This window comes from Rattus norvegicus, chromosome X, assembly GCF_036323735.1.
Source record: "Rattus norvegicus strain BN/NHsdMcwi chromosome X, GRCr8, whole genome shotgun sequence".
Classification (NCBI taxonomy): Eukaryota; Metazoa; Chordata; class Mammalia; order Rodentia; family Muridae; genus Rattus; species Rattus norvegicus.
In genome coordinates this window covers 20,988,301-21,006,980 of record NC_086039.1, presented here as the reverse complement: position 1 = coordinate 21,006,980, position 18,680 = coordinate 20,988,301, and the positions used below count along the sequence as shown (strand labels likewise).

The 18,680-nt window shown below is 38.2% G+C and overlaps 1 protein-coding gene across 4 annotated transcripts; it reads right to left on the bottom strand.

The window, feature by feature from the left end:
• Positions 1-6,772: 6,772 nt before the first annotated feature.
• Kctd12b (potassium channel tetramerisation domain containing 12b) lies at positions 6,773-17,928 on the bottom strand. Of its 4 annotated transcripts, XM_006256772.5 has the most exons (4): positions 17,697-17,881; positions 17,246-17,295; positions 15,574-15,718; positions 6,773-11,585 (listed from the first exon to the last, which is right to left on the bottom strand). In XM_006256772.5, the coding sequence occupies exon 4, from the start codon at positions 11,577-11,579 to the stop codon at positions 10,701-10,703; it is 879 nt and encodes a 292-aa protein (XP_006256834.1). In that variant the 5' UTR covers positions 11,580-11,585; positions 15,574-15,718; positions 17,246-17,295; positions 17,697-17,881; the 3' UTR covers positions 6,773-10,700. The 4 variants fall into 4 exon arrangements, with proteins under 4 accessions (XP_006256834.1, XP_006256833.1, XP_006256835.1 ...); XM_006256771.5 differs by lacking the exon at positions 15,574-15,718 and having other exon boundaries at positions 17,697-17,928; XM_006256773.5 differs by lacking the exon at positions 17,246-17,295.
• Between the last annotated feature and the right edge of the window lie 752 nt (positions 17,929-18,680).

Below are 18,680 nucleotides of genomic sequence, written 5' to 3'. Positions count from 1 at the left end.
GTTTTAGGCTCAAACATAGATTTTTACACTATAATGAATTAAGTACTTAAATGTCATTCACTCCTTTTAATAGTTAATAGGATTCATCTGGTAACATTTTAAATGAGGCATACATCTTCTTTTAAACTTCCAACCATCATGAAATAATTTAAGTCACAATTTAATTATTCCTTGAAAACAGAGGTCTATGAAATTATAATAAGATCAGATGTTAAATTGTCCATGGAATGCTACTTACATTTGATATTTCCATTTAGATCTTAATAAAATTTTAGAATAGTCTTATCTGACTAGTTATCTCATTATAAATTAATTTCCAAAGCTTCTCACACTCATATGGATATGGGTAATCAATCTTATCCTATGCCTGATATTTCTGCTAGTTTTTAATCTGTGGGCACTGGTTTTTACTTTGCTGGTATAGTAACTCTAAGCTCTATGTTTGTTCATGGTTTGTGTGCTTCTTATCTAGAAAGAGTAAATCCTCAATTTGTTTTCAACCCAGAAAACAGATATTGTTATCAACATATTAACTCCTACAGAAGCTTAGCTCTAGTGGCAGGTGTTGCTAGAAGTGTGTATCACATAATTAATATTTTGTCTTTTTTATCACGTAGCCCCCAGTCCTCATGGATAACACTCATATATTTAAATAGGGAATTTATTAACCCTTTTGCAATTCCCTATGTATATCTCTTTTGTATAGTCCTTATGCAATGAATTACTGCTCTCATGGAGTTTACAGTGGTCTTATGAAAGAAATAAAGTTCACTCAAATTCAAAATTGTGTTATTACTGATTAATTAGTAACAAGAAGATACTAGAAGTTATAAGAGGTGATTAGAAGATCATGATCTGTTCTACATGAATGGGGTTTTAGGTTTTGGTGAGAATTTTTGAAAGACTGAATAAATGATTGACTATTGGACTAATCATAATTTTGTCTCATGCTCTGTCAAATTGTGTCTAAGACTTCTAGTGTTCTCTAACTAGTCTGTCCTTCTACAAGAATAGACATTTTACCAAGACTTATACTTCCAAGATTCCCTTGAAGTCTAACACAACAAAATTCTTGATATATACCATATGCAACAGCAATGATATGTAGAAAATTCAAAATCATGTATTCTTGGGAGTATCTCTTTCTCTTTTATGATAGCATTTGGCTAAATAGTTCAAGTTCGCCTTGCTTCTTGATTCTGCCTTTCACAGAAATGTGCCACCATTCTCACTTCAAAACATTTTTCTTAAAGAGCAAGAGACCCCTCTCCCTTCTTCCTGTCAATGTAAAAATAGAACTCTTGCCTCAAAAGGGACATCTTGGTAACAGTTTCATGCAGTTTTAAAAATAAGAAAATAAAGAAAAATGAGTCAAGGTATCTTCCAAATGTATCTGTAGCTATATCCGGCAGGTGGACCATTAGAAAAGCAGGAAAAGCTCAACTATAGGCCTCAGATGCTATCTGAGAGCATCTTAGGTTTTTGCTCAGTGAAAACTAGCACTTTTTTAATATATTCCAAAACATTTACCTAATAGTCATAAAGATGTTAGGTGAGATATACAGAAAGGCAATAACTAGCTACTAGGGGTGGGCGCTAAAGAGGGCTCAAGATACTTCTACTCTGAACTTGCAACATTCCAAACTACCTCCAGTCATCGAACCAGCTAGTCAGTCATAGCTCCTTTCCAGGAATTGTTGTTCGCATTCCTATGGACTTAAGTTTTCATGTGGTTATCTTGGACCAGGGAGGGGGAAGTAAATGCCACAGTGGTAGAGCCATGAGACAAAAGATGCTTTAGCTCTTGGCCTCTGTTGAACTGAGTAATATTCCAGTTTGGACTTTAAATTTTTACAAATGAGAGCTATTTCTATCTTACTTAAAACCATTACCTTGGCCTTTCTCTCATGTGCAGATGAACCTATCAATCATATGAATCCTATACATGCTCATTTAAAGTAATTTAATTTCCCTTGCAGTGCATTGTAAAATCATGTGGCATTGGAGTAAGTAGGCTTGCCATCTTAGCTCTTTCACATAAATTCTATGACCTTCAATAAGTAGCTTGGCCAATTTACTCACTGGGGAAACAGAAGTTGAAATATATGATTCACAGTTATAAGAGGTAACCAATCCCTCCTTCAACTAGAATTCCTACTAGTATATTTAAACAGGTTTTAGAATCCTCTTTTAGAAGGGATTCTCTTCCACACCCTCAGCCATCCTTCCTCATAAGGAAAGAGATGGTTTTAGGTTTGAATACTAGAGAAAAGATGATCACTATATGGCCTACTTGTTTTCTTTCTCAAAACAGTCTGTCCATGCAGCGCCATAATCAATATGCCCACACTGGAAGAGGACCACAAAACTAGTTGTTCTGCCTAAATCTGAGCACAAACATTGAATTTTGGAGGGAAAATTAAAATTTTGCACTGTGGCCAGATGGGTAAGAGGCATTCCCTGAGTCAGATTTAATAATAAAATGGGCGTTTTCATATTCTCCCTGCTTAAACTTTCAACTATTCTCCCTGTTTAGCTTTCAACTATTTGAATTCACAGAGGGATCATGAGGTTTGAAGACGTCTCAAGAATTCAAAGGCAAGGTATTTTATAAACACTAAAATTCAATCATAGACAAAAGCGTGGAGCCCCAAATCAGAGTTCAATAAAATATACTATGCCACAAAAGGTACTTCAGTCTAAGTGGCATGTTAGCGCCAGATTCTCACCATTCTTTCTGAGGTTGAACGAAATAGCACAAGTACTCAAGACTGTGCCCAACATTTAAGAATTGATATTAAATAAAAGATACACATTAGGTCAAATTATTGTCTGTAAAACCGATTCTTTTCTCCTAGAGACTCTTATATGTCAGCTGTTTCAATCACCAAGTTCTTTCTCATTGGAGAAAGTAAAACCTGTGTTTCTTTACAAATTTCTTATTAAACGGAACATGTATTTTCTTTCAAATTCAGTACTTTTGTCCTATTAGCATATGTATCATTAGACTTCAAAGCAATTCCAAGCCATAGAATCCTATGATTCTCAAAGTTTTTCCGAGATTCTACAGTCAGTAATATGGCACTGTATGTTAATGGAGCAGCCCATCCATTGCTTTTACATTGTTTGTAGAACAAACAAAAGTGATTTACTTTTAGATTTCCATTAATGAAAGTTTGAAATATACTAACTTAAAACAAAACAACGATGCCTACAGGATTTTTGCTTCAAAGAGCTAAACTGCTATTTTGAAAAAGTAACAACCATTCTGCCTCAGTTTTTCTTTTCTTTTTCTGTTTTTTGAATCTATGGTAAAATTGGAAACCAATATGAAGGCCAGAACCTAGGGTCAGTCCACAGTAACATACATGCACGCATGTAAGCATGCACACACACAGAAAAAGGAAGAAGAAAGGGAAAGAAAAACAAAGAAAGGAAGGAAAGAAGAGAAAGGAGGGGAGAGAGAGAGGGGGGGAGAGAGAGAGAAAGGGGGGAGAGAGAGAGGGGGGGAGAGAGAGGGGGGGGGAGAGAGAGAGAGAGAGCAAGAAGTGGAAAACAGTGAAATTAGATGTTGTCACTGACACTCTAGGGTTGAGCTAGCAAGTGAGTTTCTTTGGCCTTTTCCATTCCAGTTAACTTTCTCTTAAGGCTCTAAGGCAAAGACATTTGTCACTTTCAGTACTATTTAGTCCTTGAACAGTCTTTCTTCTTTTACAGATTTTTCTGTCTTTGGAGGAGGTGGGTAGAGTGATAGAACACATGTGACATGGAAATAGAAAGAAGGTCCCTGGGAGTGAAAGGGTACAAGGGAGAGCAGGGGTAGGGGAAGGCAGGCGAGAATCAAGAAAAACAAATGATGTTTGAAAATGTCATAGTGAGGGGCTGGAAAGATGGCTCAGCGGTGATCAGCACTGTTTGCTCTTCCAGAGGTCTTGAATTCAATTCCCAGCAAGCACAGGGTGACTCACACCCATATATCCTGGGTTCTGATGTCCTCTTCTGGCATGAGGGTATACATACAAACAGAGAATTGATTTATATCAAATAAATAAATAAATCTTTAAAAAATAAAAGAAAATGCTATTGTGAACCTTGATAGTTTGGATGCCAATTAAAAATAATAATCTAGGGCTGGAGAGATGGCTCAGCGGTTAAGAGCACTGACTGCTCTTCCAGAGGTCCTGAGTTCAATTCCCAGCAACCACATGGTGGCTCACATCCATCTATAATCAGGTCTGGTGCCCTCTTCTGGCCTGCAGGTGCATACATGCAGGCAGAAAGCTGTATGATGTATACATAATAAATAAATAAATGTTTAAAAAAAAACTTTAAAAAAAAATAATAATCTAGCCAGATGTAGTGGCTCATACTTTTAGTCTCAGCACTTGGTGAAAGGACAATATAAACCCCATTTGTCTTCATTTAAGAACCCCATTTATCTAATCCCATGCGTGCTATCAGACCACCACAGCCTAAAACTGGTCTTCAATAATAATAAGGGAAGAATGCCCACATATACGTGGAAATTGAACAATGCTCTACTCAATGATAACCTGGTCAAGGAAGAAATAAAGAAAGAAATTAAAGACTTTTTAGAATTTAATGAAAATGAAGGTACAACATACCCAAACTTATGGGACACAATGAAAGCTGTGCTAAGAGGAAAACTCATAGCGCTGAGTGCCTGCAGAAAGAAACAGGAAAGAGCATATGTCAGCAGCTTGACAGCACACCTAAAAGCTCTAGAACAAAAAGAAGCAAATACACCCAGGATGAGTAGAAGGCAGGAAATAATCAAACTCAGAGCTGAAATCAACCAAGTAGAAACAAACAGGACCATAGAAAGAATCAACAGAACCAAAAGTTGGTTCTTTGAGAAAATCAACAAGATAGATAAACCCTTAGCCAGACTAACGAGAGGACACAGAGAGTGCGTCCAAATTAACAAAATCAGAAATGAAAAGGGAGACATAACTACAGATTCAGAGGAAATTCAAAAAATCATCAGATCTTACTATAAAAGCCTATATTCAACAAAACTTGAAAATCTACAGGAAATGGACAATTTCCTAGACAGATACCAGGTACCGAAGTTAAATCAGGAACAGATAAACCAGTTAAACAACCCCATAACTCCTAAGAAATACTCAAGTTAATAAAAAAAAAAACCATTTGTCTTCATTTTAATCACCAGACCTGGTTTCAAAAAAGGCCATAAGGCACCAGCTTCAGGAATAGACTCCAGAAACTAAGTCACAAGACACCAGCTCCAGGAACAGACTGTAAAATCCAGAACAAGGTCATAAAACCCTTTCCCGAATAACAACCTGGGGATAACCACAAAAATGTGGAAATACTTTATCTCAGTATGGGCCATCTGTGCTGGGCAGCCATATTTCATCACATGGTTGAACATTCATGACATAGGAATACAGATCACTGACTAGGTGTGACACTTCTAGCACCCACCAATGAAATTTTAAATTATCTAATCATTCTAGAGTTTCCCTTGTTTCCTATAAGAAGACTTTTATGCCTTTGTCTGGGGTTGCCATTTTAGAGAATGGTTGACCCCCGCATGCTGGTTGTTTCTGCAAAATAAACGCTCTTTGTTTTTGCATAATCTGCGTCTGGGGCCTTCCTTCAGTGATTTTCAGACCTTTACACTGAGAGGCAGAGGCAGGTGGATCACTGTGAGTTTGAAACCAGCCTAGTCTATATTGTAAGTTCCAGGACCACATAGGGAGGTCCTGTCAACAACAGCAACAAAAGGGAAAAAAAGGAAAAAGAAATATTTTAAAAAATGAAAGTGGGACAGATGTGAGCGATCAATACCATCTATAAGGACACTTGGATGGTAGGTAGATAATCACTGTTCAGTACTGTGAAAAATTTATCTTTGTGTTGGGTCTTTATTGTAAGCATGTTTGTTTATTTGTTTGTTTGTTTGTTTGTTTGAGACAGGTTCTGCCTGTCCTGGAACTCACTAAATAGACCAGGATGGCCCCACAGACATCCACTTGTCTCTGCCTGCATGGAGTAAAGGCATGTGCCATCATGCCCAGCTATTTTAAGTATTTTTAATGCTTGAATTTCTTTTAATAAGCTGAGGGGGTGGGATTTGATCTTCCAACTGACAGCAGTCAGACCCTTCCCATGTCACTGGTTGCCTTGATTGGGAAGCCGACCCTAAGCACTCAGTCTTTTGGAAATAGGCTGGATGTCATTAAAGCAACCTGGCTGCTTTAAGTAGTTCATGACACTCTTGAGGAAACTAAGATACAGCTGTATGTAACCACAACTGATGCTCAAGTCAAGATTCCTAATCAGGAGGTTTCATTCTAGTCAAAGCCTTTTCTAGGCAATTAGCATTGGTTTTAGAACACTCTAGGCAAAAAGAACCCTTGATAAGCTCTATATTATTATGCTCTTCCTCATTTGGGAAAATAGGGGAAACACTTCCACAGTGACTCAGCAAAAAGCATATGAATGGTGCTGAGGCCAGGCTTGCAATTGATCCATAGGTAAGGTTGCAATTGGCAAAGCTAGAAGCTATGCAAATGCAGCACTGGAAATGATGACATCACAATGTATATACAAACATGCCTCATTATTTTTTTGCTATAAAATCGAGGTGTTCACACACACACACACACACACACACACACACACACACACACGATTAGTACGACAGTCTGATAGGTTTCTTATTGTATACTATACATCCCTGTTCCAGAATTACATTAGGCTCAGTAATGACTTCTAAACAGTCTGGGTTTACATACTTTTTATTATTTTGGTGTTTTTTTGAGATTTCATACATGAGTACTGTATTTACATCATTTTTACCCCTCTCTTTCCCTCAATTCCTCCCCACATCCTTCCAAGTCCCACTCAAATTCACAATGTCTTTAATTCTGATTGTTACATATATATTTATTTACATACACATGTGTATAAAGAAATAATCTGCTATGCATTTAGTATTGGTCCTATGTATATGTGTTGACTTCTTGGGATTGATGTCCCTGAAGAAGACTAGTTCTGCCCTCTTAGCAGCCATTGTTTGTCTATAGTTCTTCATCTGGTGAGGAGCCTTTTATGATTTCCCCAATCCAGTCAGGCATGGCAACCGGTATTGTCATTGTGTTGAGCTTGTTCAGGTGTCCATGTTGTTGATATTACATGAGTGTAGCTTCCATGCCATACCCTGAATAGTCTATATGCCACCAGCCTGTGGTATTTTGTACCCATAGAGTAGGCTGGACAGGTTGTATTCATATTTTGCTTTTTAGCCCTGACAGTGGCAATGATAAGTAAGCTATGGTGGCAATGTTCTAGAGAGTCACCCTTAGCTAAGAACCCTGATTCCCAAAGATTGGAATTGTAATATCAAGAGGCAACTAAGAGTTTCATAGAGAAAGCAAAGGTAGACAGTGCAACAAGCTCTGAATATGAAGGAAGGCAGGAGTATGGAGGCAGCAAGAGACTCTGAAGAGTTGAAGATGGTAGCTGAGACTCTAGGGGCTGAAGATCATGGTCACTAAAGGAGGTTGACAGAGTCACCTAGAGTTAAGGAGCCGAAGGTGGTCCTCAAACCTAAAGTTTGGGAGCTACAAGTCTAAAGAGTGTGGGCACTCTGAACCTACAGCAATTAGCTTCTGAGCTCAACATCTTTAGGGCAGGAAATTTCTGACTTTTGAAAACTTGAGATCTGAAACCTGTGCTACTCAAGGCTTAGAGCCATCAGTGAGATTTAGAAGGTCAGCCCAAAAGAACTCGGGTCAGGCAATTTAGAGGGAGCTGCTACTTGCTTTGCCATGATTTATACCTCCGTGTGGCAGAACAACTCCTAGCCAGCTATATGTGACAAGTTCTCTTGAAGTGTTTGGGGCACTTTCAAGTGTCCTAGACTCTGCCAGTCAGGCTTGAATGACAAACTGATCACAGGGTGAAGTAACATTTGCCTGGACTTAATTCTGATGATGGAGAATGGTGTTGGTAGGGGGAGAGAGAGAGAAAGAGAGAGGGAATAGTTGTAAAGGCTGCAGCACTAGTATACAGTTCCATTAATGTAGAGAGCACAAGCTGCAGTAAGCAAATAGCCAAGAATCAGAGCAGATTATCACCACTGTGCAATCATTTTGGATATTGCTCATGGCTGTGTAACATCAGATGTGGTTCTCTATGTGCTTTCAGGATTTTTTGAACCAATTATTTTTTCTATAAAAAATCAGTTTCTTCTTTTGCCAACATGAAACTTAAAAACTCTAAGTGCGATTATTTATGAGCATCTCTCTCACTAAAAACTCAAGGCAGCTGAGCTCAAATATTCAATCACATAGTTAGCTGCCTCTTACTTAGCCTATGCTTTTTCTGTGTTGCACCTTCTTAACACTTAACACAACAACCCCAAGAGATGTTATAGTTCTTCCTATTATTTCCTCCATTAAATTATTTGTGAGTGAAAAGTATTTGAAGAGCAAATGACAAGTGTTTCAGAAATAATATTAAACCAAGAATAATGTAAATTGATGACAGAGTATAAAAAAAAAAACAGTATTACAAGTCCTCAGTTTAAAACAGTTAGCCCTATTTCTGAAAGATCAAACTGTAGACAACTGCATCACATAGTAAGTTACCAAAGCACAGCATCTTCACTTTCGGTACTATGCAATATATTCACCACCTTAAATACATGGTGACCACTTCTCTACTGGGCAGATGGGCAATTGAGACTTTGTTAATACTAAAAACACACAAGAGAGGCTAAAGCTAGTAAATGTACCAATGAATAAGTAAGCAAACGTAAAGACTAAACTTCATAGGACGAGTACGGCAATGACAACAATCCTGAATGTCACATAAGCTGTTTGAAGGAACATCTCTTTAAGAGCATATAAAATGTCCTGCGTCTCAACTTCTGTATTCAACTGACCTCTAAAGGAGTTAGTGACCAGAGGGTATCTGAAGTGCTATACTGAAAGACTACGTAAGATTGTATACCTTCTATGTGATAATCCATGTAGTAATTGGAATAACTGTCTGTCCAAGCCACAGAGCTGCCAACCACTCAGCCTTTCTGTCCTACATCATAGCTGATTTGGATTTAGACAAGGGGATTAACGACAAAAGAAGTGAAGTGTGGAGAAGTTTCCTGGGAGTTGATGTTCAGTGAAAGGCTGGATTACTGTTTAGGTCTCCTATAAATTGTAAGGAAGAAAGTGAATGGCCTGGAGAAATATGGAATCAGTGAGCTTTGGAGATGACCAAAGGAAAATCATATGGCCTTTGAAAGAAAAGATAGAATATCAATTATTGACAGCTCCCCAGACCCTCTGAGACTAATCCGTCTACATTTCCTTTAGATGCAACAGAAAAAGTAAAATAAATGTGAGCTTAAAATACTCACACAGCCACACCACTGACACATGCACATTTTTTCTTTCTCAAGCCATTTTATGTGAGTTTTAGTTCTTTGAAATTAAAAAGACCTGATTAGAAAAGGAATTAGAAGGCAATGCAAACAAAGAAGGTGAGTAGTGCACGTTAAAGGCAGAATAAAGGAACGACAAGTCTATCTGACTACTTGATTGCTTTCACAGAAGTGAGGAAAATGCTCTAATGAGCCCTACAGACCTCTTTTTCTTGGCTTGGTCTTGGTCTTTTACAATTCAGTCATTTATCTTAGATTCCCAACATTCTCATCTGCGAATGAATACTTGCTTCCAGCCTGTTTGATTACAAAGTCATTGGCAGGGAATCAGATGATCAATCTCAGGTGTTTTGTTTTGTTTTAGTTGTTTTCTTGTTTTTCTTCTTTCTTCTCCCATCCTCGCCTCCAGAAAAGCAAAGCATATACACCATCAACCAATACAAACAAGTTAACAACGGATGAGTACAGCTAATTATTTGACTAAACTAATTAAAACATGTATATACTTATTCCAAGCAACATTGTTCATTGTTCTCTTCCCTACATATGTTTGTATGTAATTCTAGTGAAAGGTATTTTAGGACAGTATTTTTTAATGGCACAGCCACTTATGACTGAGGTAATAGCTATGAAATACTTCCTTACTATATTTTCATGTAAAAGCAAATTGAGTGCTAGACCTTTTATTCTTGGAAATAATAGTCATACAACTGTCTGTCTAGCTTCTATCAAAAGTCCATAATAATTCTAGAATTGGTTCACTTTTCCATGAACCTCCTAGAGGGCTGTCTTCCACTAAGCTTGGTAAAACATCTGGAAAGCAGATTCATACTACCTACTGTAATCTCCAGCCCAGCCATACAGAGCTTTATGTAGGTGAATACTGATGATAATAAGGTACATAATCAAGTTCAATGTGGGTTATGAGTGAGAAACAACTTGGAAGCCATAGCTTAATAGGTCTCAACACATGTAATTTAGTGGTTATATTTAATAGCAGTCACTCCAGAAATAGAGTCTACTACCTATACTGATGCCACTCCACAGTCCAAAGAAAATAGACAGATGGACTGCAATAGTGTATAAGAACTAAACCATCAAAGGTTCAAGTGGTTATGATGAGAGAAGTGGCATTGTTCAAGATTATGCAGAACACTGGGGAACCTAGAGTGATTAATGTATCTATTTCTAAAGGAGACAGTTGATATGGAAACAGAGGAGAGAGACGGTTTGGGGGTTTGTATTTCCTGGGTGACTTTAAGTATCACTCACGATAGAAAACATATTCAGTGTAAGAGGTCCAGATCCTGTCATCTGTTTGGTCATGTGTGACAGTGCAGGTGCCAGTGGAGTTGCATGCTACCATGTGGAAGCCAGCATCAGCTAGTTTGTCAAAGGCTTGTTCCAAGAAAGTGAATTTGAGGTAATATCGAGAAGTATATCGCTCCGGAGGGCGGTCTGGGTCTCTGCTCTCATTCAGAGTGTCTCCAAACACTTCTTTGGCTAATGAGATCTTACCACATACCATGATTCTGGCCACACGGCGGAATTTGGCATCTGTTTGGCTGTCCCTGCCCAGAGTATAGGAACCTCGATAACCAATAGTGATGAAGCCAGCCTTCTTGAGCTCAGAACCAGGGGCAGCTGTCAGGACCACAGGATTATCAGGGCCACTAATATGAATGCTATTAGTTGAAGAGAAATTGAACGTGGTGTCAATGCTGGGTGAGAGCTCATCTAGATCAATCTGACATGAGTCATTGCCAATTGAGTTGAGCTTGTTCATTTTAAGAGCCAACATCTTGGCTAGTTCTGGCAGCTTAAAGTATTCTGCTTCTCTATGGAGTCGGCCACACTCTGGAAAGTGATCTGGAAGGACTACTTGCATGTCTCTCATGTAGTCTAGGACATAGCGAAAGAGAAAACCATCTCGATCTATGAAGAATCTCCCTTTGTTGTCCTGGATCAGTGAGCAAGGGTTCTTTACACTGAACATTTCCCAGAGCCGGGAACCAGGAATGCTGATCAAAGTAGGATAGCGAGTTATGTACACCTGGCCACCTACATTGAGTTCAATAATCTCAGGAAAACTGCTGCACTCCTCAGTCGGTTTGACACAACTTGACTTTTCTGGCATGGCCATGTTGACCTGCAAAGAACAAAACATTACTTCTGAGCAAGAATGTATATAGTATGGGGAATCTGTTCATAAGCATTCACTTCCTGCATATATACAGTCTGTATATCAAGAAACCCAAGGGTGTGGAGATCACTCAACATATAAAAGGCACTAGGAAAATTTCCCAGAAATTCATGTGCCACTTAGTGTAGAGCGTGTAACACAGCAGAAACCAGAAAGAGTCCATCTCAACAATGAGCAAGGAGGGAACCAACTTCTAAATTTTATCCTCTGACCTCCACATGTTGATCATGGTCAACACACACACACACACACACACACACACACACACACACACACACACACACACACATACACACACACACACACCATTTATTGACTGTAAAAAGAAAAAAATAGACTCATGCAAAAGCATAACCATCTATTCATTAACTGTGTTAAATTGAAAATGGCAGCATAGAAAATGCCTTCATGGTTTGGCTTTGCAAACTTTTCCCCATCTTTGAGGACTTCTAGCACCCTAGGCAAGAGTTCTTCCACTGAGAAAAACCCCAGTCCTAAATGCCCATACATCAGACAGTAATTCTCATTTCATAACAGGTTACTTGAAGTTTATGGAAGATCCCTTTTCTGCCACATGTCTCCTTTTCTACTTTATTTTCTCAGCTCGTTCACTTTCCTATCCCTGACCCCAAGACAAACGACCATGTCAGTCCATTTAGTGTGCATCTTTTCATTTGTGTGTATTATTGCAAAATAAATTTTATGGTTTTGGATATATTATGTTACTATATTAGATATTTCCCCCTTTTCACTCTCAGCCCTATATTACTTAAATACTTTTTGTTGATAACACCCTGATATGTTCATTCAACCACTCCCAGCATCTGCAGCCCAAATTGGTTTTAACTGCCTGCTGTAGTGAGCATCCTTGCAGGATTTCCAGGATAGGCCTCTTCCTGTCTTCTAACCTTCAGCTCCCTATTAGCAGCTCCTTGCTTTGGCAGTGCCTTGATTCTAGCAGTTTGGAAGTCATCTTTATGTATGTGAAAGATTTTTAAAAATAGAATTCATTACTATTTCTTTTCATGTTTCCAGCCCAAACAGGTAACATTTTATAACTTTTCCTATTGTTAGAAGAACCACAATTTTATGTCGTCCACATCAAAATTCTAAATCCTAAGTCATCTTTATGACTTATCCTTCCTTCTTATCCATATTTGTTCCTAACTAGAAGCCATTCCTTTGGGATGTCTCTTGGATACACATTGTTATCACTGATACTTAATTTATATTGTGTACTAACATAATACCTTCCCAACTGCTTTGTCTCCCTCTGGTTGCTACCCATTCACACAAGAAATTCTTAATTTTGCTACCAGACCAGCTGCTATGACATTTTCTCGGTTTGCTGCAATTAAATGGTTCCACTTTACCTATATATCAAATCCAAATCTCTTACATGGAAACTCAAAGCTCTAAGCTAGTTGCATCACCTAACACTATATAGGGTATCTGTACTGGGCATTGTTCCTGGCTGATGAATTGGTTACTTTTATCATTCACAAACTGTTATATAACAGATGTTAAAACGTTGCCCAACATAAACTAGAAAGTAACTATGGTGCTATCTAAACTCAAGCAGAAGACCACAGAACATTTTATTAACTACTTCATCCTTTTGATTATATCTGCTAACATGTATATGTATGAAAAATGTGTAGGTCACTGTTGGCTGCCTTTGATGTGTCTTTTTCTATTTACTGTTTGTTTATATGCCCTTACTCAAACCTTTTCTTTCCCTTTCCTCACATGCCTTATTTCATCCTTTTGACATCCTTCCTATTGCTAAGAACAATTGAGTTTCCCAATAAAGAGTAGAAATGTTCAAGCATTCCTTTACCTTTGCACTCATAGTGTTTCCTACACTTTCATCTAGTATAATGATAAAGTGGAAGGTATATGCACCTAACATTTATGAACTACTGTATGCCAGTCTTCATCTGATCTCTTTTCCTCTTTGCTAATTCTGTTAATTACATATAATAATCCAATTAGGTAAATACTGTTGAAGTTCTCGCTGCCGAGAGAGAAGCAGGTGCACAATCTATTAACTTCTTTTCAGGGACAATTTTTTTCAGTCTCTGTTTCTACTAGGATTAGAACTATCCTACTATGATGCTAACTCTGGCTATCTGTATCCAAACTTCCTCAAAGTCAAGATAAGAAAATGCATAGATATTAAATAAGGCTTATGAAAATCCACAGAATGCAATTCACCATTTTCACAATGAACACCTGTTAATAACAAAAACTAAACTAAATTTTAAAAATGAACCTGAAAGCTATGAGGAAAATAAAATGAAGACCACAATATTGGCTCCAAAATTCCATAAGGTAGTTGCCCTTGCCTTGCTTTTTCTTGGTTAATCCCAGTTCTCTTTCTTTTTGACGGAATGGATACCTTAGCCACATGGAATCTATACCCAGTTCCTCAAGCTCATTCACTTTTTCAAGTCCATATGACTAAAACTTATGATTCTCTATGTTTGCAATGTCCTTTTTATTTGTTTTACTAATTCAGTACCTACCCATCTCGTCTTATAAAATAATAAAAGTAAATGGCAGGTTTGAATTAGAATCCTGACTCTACTAGTTATTACCTGGCTAACTTTGAGCAAACTATAAATTCTCTAAGCCTCAATTTTTTTTTATCCAGGAGATGGATATAGGAAAAAACATGATCAATAAGATGAGAAGGAAATTGTATAAGTCATATAAGTCATTATTTACCAGCTGATAAGTAATAATAACAGATATCAGTTACATTAGCTTCCTGAACTTGTCTCAGAGCAGTAGTTCTCACTTCGACCTTCCTAATACAGAATTGTGGTGACACCAACTGCAAAATTATTTCCTTGCTACCTCATAACTATAATTTTGCTATTGTTATGAATTGGAATGTAAATATTTGATATGCAGATGTCTTAGGCGACCCCTGTAAAGGGTCATTCAACCCCAAGGGATCATGGCCCACAGATTGAGAAGCACCGAAAAGCTGGTGAAGTGCTGCTTTCCACTGAGTATTTATGGTACTCAATGGATCACAGCAATCCATTGAGATGTTGCCTAAATGAACTATGCTGTTATATTCCACATTACTGTGCAGTTCAGAAATTATTGTACTGGGACACTTAACAAGATTCTGGAATTGCTTATTTATGTAGATGCCTGTGGCTAATTTGTCCTCAGATACAATGTAATCTTGATTATACTTCTTTGGATAAGCATCACTGGGAGGCTGGCCAGTAGGAAGGTTAGAGTAACTATTGAATGGTGAGAAAAATCACCAACAAACACATGGTATAATAATGCCAAGAATGTCATAATCTCAGAGATGTGAGAAGAAAGCCATTTATAGAAGTTCATCTTGAATATATATATATATGTATATATATATGAAATGTAATTGATTTTGCAGATTTCTGAATACAAAAAGTGGTATTCTTCCAAAAAACATTATCAAAAGTTGAAGATGTTTTCCCCCATTGTACAAACAGATAATTTTATGGCAAATTAAAAAAATAATTATTTTTTCTTCTGTGTTGTTTTAGATATAGTTTTGTAAAAAATCAACTTGAAATTGGCACTTAGAAACCATTCTTGCTCAAAAAAATTGACTCACTGGACCCACAAGATTAATTGAAACCAAGGTAAAAGTTTGACGTCTCTGCCTTCATTCTGTATCTCTTTGCCTCCTTTACTTTGGCTGAAGGTACTCAGATAAATCTTTTTCTTTAACCTTTCCTCTGGAATCATCCTCCAGCAAAGGAGAATAATCCATAACAGTACACTTAGGAGCAGAGATAATAAGAAGAACCACATTGATTCCTTCCACGCAGTAAGCGTTTCTTCACGTCGTCTTACAGGAAGAGAGCTGAAATGGTCAAGCAGAGTGCATCTTGACTAGGGCTGCTTCATTATACATGTCTCTTACCCTTAATATCAAGTCCCCCTCTTCTCAGAGTGAATTCTCTGAAGAAATCTCTCTGTTTTCACAATTACTTGTTCCTCTGTCATATGCTGATAGTATAGCTGGGGGTGGAGGGCATGCGAAGACTGCCAGAAACCAGACTTCTGACCTGAAAATTTCAGTTATAAGCCAATGATCCAAAATCTTATGAATCAGAACTATAGTCAAGCTAGGGCAGTGGTTCTCAACCTGTGGGCCATGACACCCTTGAGGGTCACATATCAGATGTCCTGTATATCAGATACTTACATTATGATTCATAACAGTAGCAAAATTAATTATGTAGTAGCAACAAAAATAATTTCTTGTTTGGGCGTCACTACAACATTAGGAACTATATTAAAGAGTTGCAGCATCAGGAAGGGTGAGAGTCACTGTTCTAGGGAGTCAAACTGAGTGGTCTGTTTGCCACTCTGGTTAACAAAACAATGTTAGCTACTTTCAAAAGGACAGAGCCTTTATTCTGGGAGCAGAAATCAGAACAAAAGTCAGGATGAAACTGCACTGGAACTTCAGCTGCTGCCTTTCTCAGACGTTTTTAAATATAGGTATAGAAGCATTACTGTGAAAAGCTACATTTGATATTACTCATAGCTAGGAACCTTAATCTGTGAGTGGTTTTGGGTTGGTTGGTTTTTGTTTTGATTTGATTTGATTTTTTCTTTCTGTTAGAAAGAAAATGGAAGTGGTTTCTGTAATATTGAACATATCTAGCGCAAAACAGCCCCTTGTGCATACATTATAGCACTAATTCAAGAAGGGCATACTCCCCAAACAGGAAGATGTTTATTTTTCTTTATGTGTTTGCAATGTAAAAAATTCTTTTTTTACACATAAAGCTTCCCGTATAACTTTTTTCTCCCTTTCTCCAACCCAATGATTTCTGTTAAACTGGCTTTGCTTATGGGGAAACAGACAAGCAACAAACACAAAGAGTTCTCTTAATCTAACTGGCAGTCAGTTTTGGAAATGCTTTTTCCTCCTTTGTGGGGGTTCTGGGGGTGGGCAGCGGGCAGCCTTTTAAGAAACCCTGAAACGGCTCATTTATTCTCTTTCATGAATAAACCGGAGGCTGCTAAGGGTTTGTTGGTAGTGCCCTCAGTTAATCAAAGAAATAAGAGTCCCTGTAAATGAGGTGACATTTAATAAAGGGCTTAACTCAGGCTGCAGAGAAGACCGGTAAAAGCAGCTGTATGCCAAGCCCAGAAAAACCGAGCTGTATATTCTAGCATTTCAAAGGTGGTAAGGAACTAGCTCATGTATCGCTCCCTTTCTGGCTCTGAATAATTCTACTTGTAACCAAGATCCATGGTTTTCAAAGACAAAAGTCAGCTGTAGCAAAGTACATCATACTGTAAGCTCGTCAAAATGTGTGACTGCCAGAAAATATGCAGGAAGACATTTCTGAGGAAAACCAGACACTTTATAAACAACCAGCTTTCCATTTTATTAAGCTTTAAATCCCTGTGTCCTAATCCCTCTTTCTTACCGCCCTCCATTTTCTTCTGGAATCCTTCACTTTCTTTTCTCTGTCTCTTGGCTTCTGTCTCTCTCCTCTTTTAAACCAGTGTGTTTTAAATATTTACTTGTTTGTAAGAACAAACCCACACATTTAAAATAGAAAAGTGATGCCCACCTTTTATACTGCTCCAAGTTAGAGTTCCAAGAAAGGAGTTAACAGCTAAACTGCAAGTGTAAGCAAAGGGAGAAAACAACTTCAAGTGAGAAGAATTAAGAACCAATTATTTGCTTCAGCACTATCCCCTTTTGCTTCCAACTAGCTTGTGTCTGTGACTTTTTGTCTGCTCATAAAAGAAAATGTTAGCACCCAGATACAATAAAGTCAATCAAAATACTTTAAAAATTCACCAGATTCTCGAAAGCAATCTGAATTTTCTGAATTCCCTCCTCAGAAAGAGCTCTGGATGCTTTTGGAACTCTAAACTGCTTTCTAGTCATAGGCTTCACAGATCTCTCAATCGAGAAACAACAGACGCCTAGCCCCAGCTCAAATCCAGAAGGTCCGGAATTCCAGAAGCAATGGACTGGAAAGAAAAGACAAGAAAGCAGGGTGGTAAAATAGTTACCTTTGAGTCTTGAGCCACTCAGGTACTGCCAAGCCGAGCCTCAGTGCCTGTCTGCCTCAGTGCTGTGAGGGCTCAGCTCCACAGAGCTTTTCTGTTCTTCCTCTCCTCTCCCTTGCTGTGTGTTTTGGTGCTTGATTTGAGTTTTCCTCTTTAAAACTAGCAGTCCCGTAGACCCTCCTCCCCTGCTATGACATACTTGACTTCCTCTCCAGCCTAGCCAGCCTCCAGCTCTATTCTGCAGCCTGAAAAGAAGCAAAGCAGAGAGAAGGCACGGAACGGGGAGGGGGCAAGAAACAAAGGTAGTGGTGACGGTGAGGGAAGAAATTTTGTTCATCTTGGTTACAGCAGAGCAAGTAAACATTTTGCAGTCACAACTACATAAAGGATTTGTAAGGGGCTTGTTGTTTGTTTGTTTGTTTGTTTGTTTGTTTCTGAAACAGGGCCTTCTTACATACTCCAGGCTAGCATTGAAATTTACAGCGTTTGGTGTACCAGGAGTACCAGGATCACAGCTATGGGCAACCACAATCACATTCTTTTCAATAAAGAATTGGTTGGATTCCGAACTTAATATTAAATATGCTTACTTTAACACACAGAATCCTGAGTGTCAGATAGTATGCTGAGAGCTGAGAATAAAGAAATACTAGACACATTTTTTTTCCTTTCTTGAGAAGAAATAAGCACTGTAAGTATGATACTGCTATGGATGAGAAAAAGCACAGTATTGTAGGAACAGAAAGGAAGCATTCTGGGGCTATCTAGGGAAATCTGAAGGCTTCCTGGGGGAATAACGAAGTTTTACCGGATGCATAGGAATTAGCCACAAGCAGAAAGACATGATTAGCATGGCAGGCAGAAAGGACAGTGTTAACAAAGACAGGGGAGGGGACACCATGTATTAGCCACTACATTCAACTTTTTTAAAAATGCTAGAGTCAAGACATTAGGCTACCTCACTCCAAAAATCCTAGTTAATGTTGT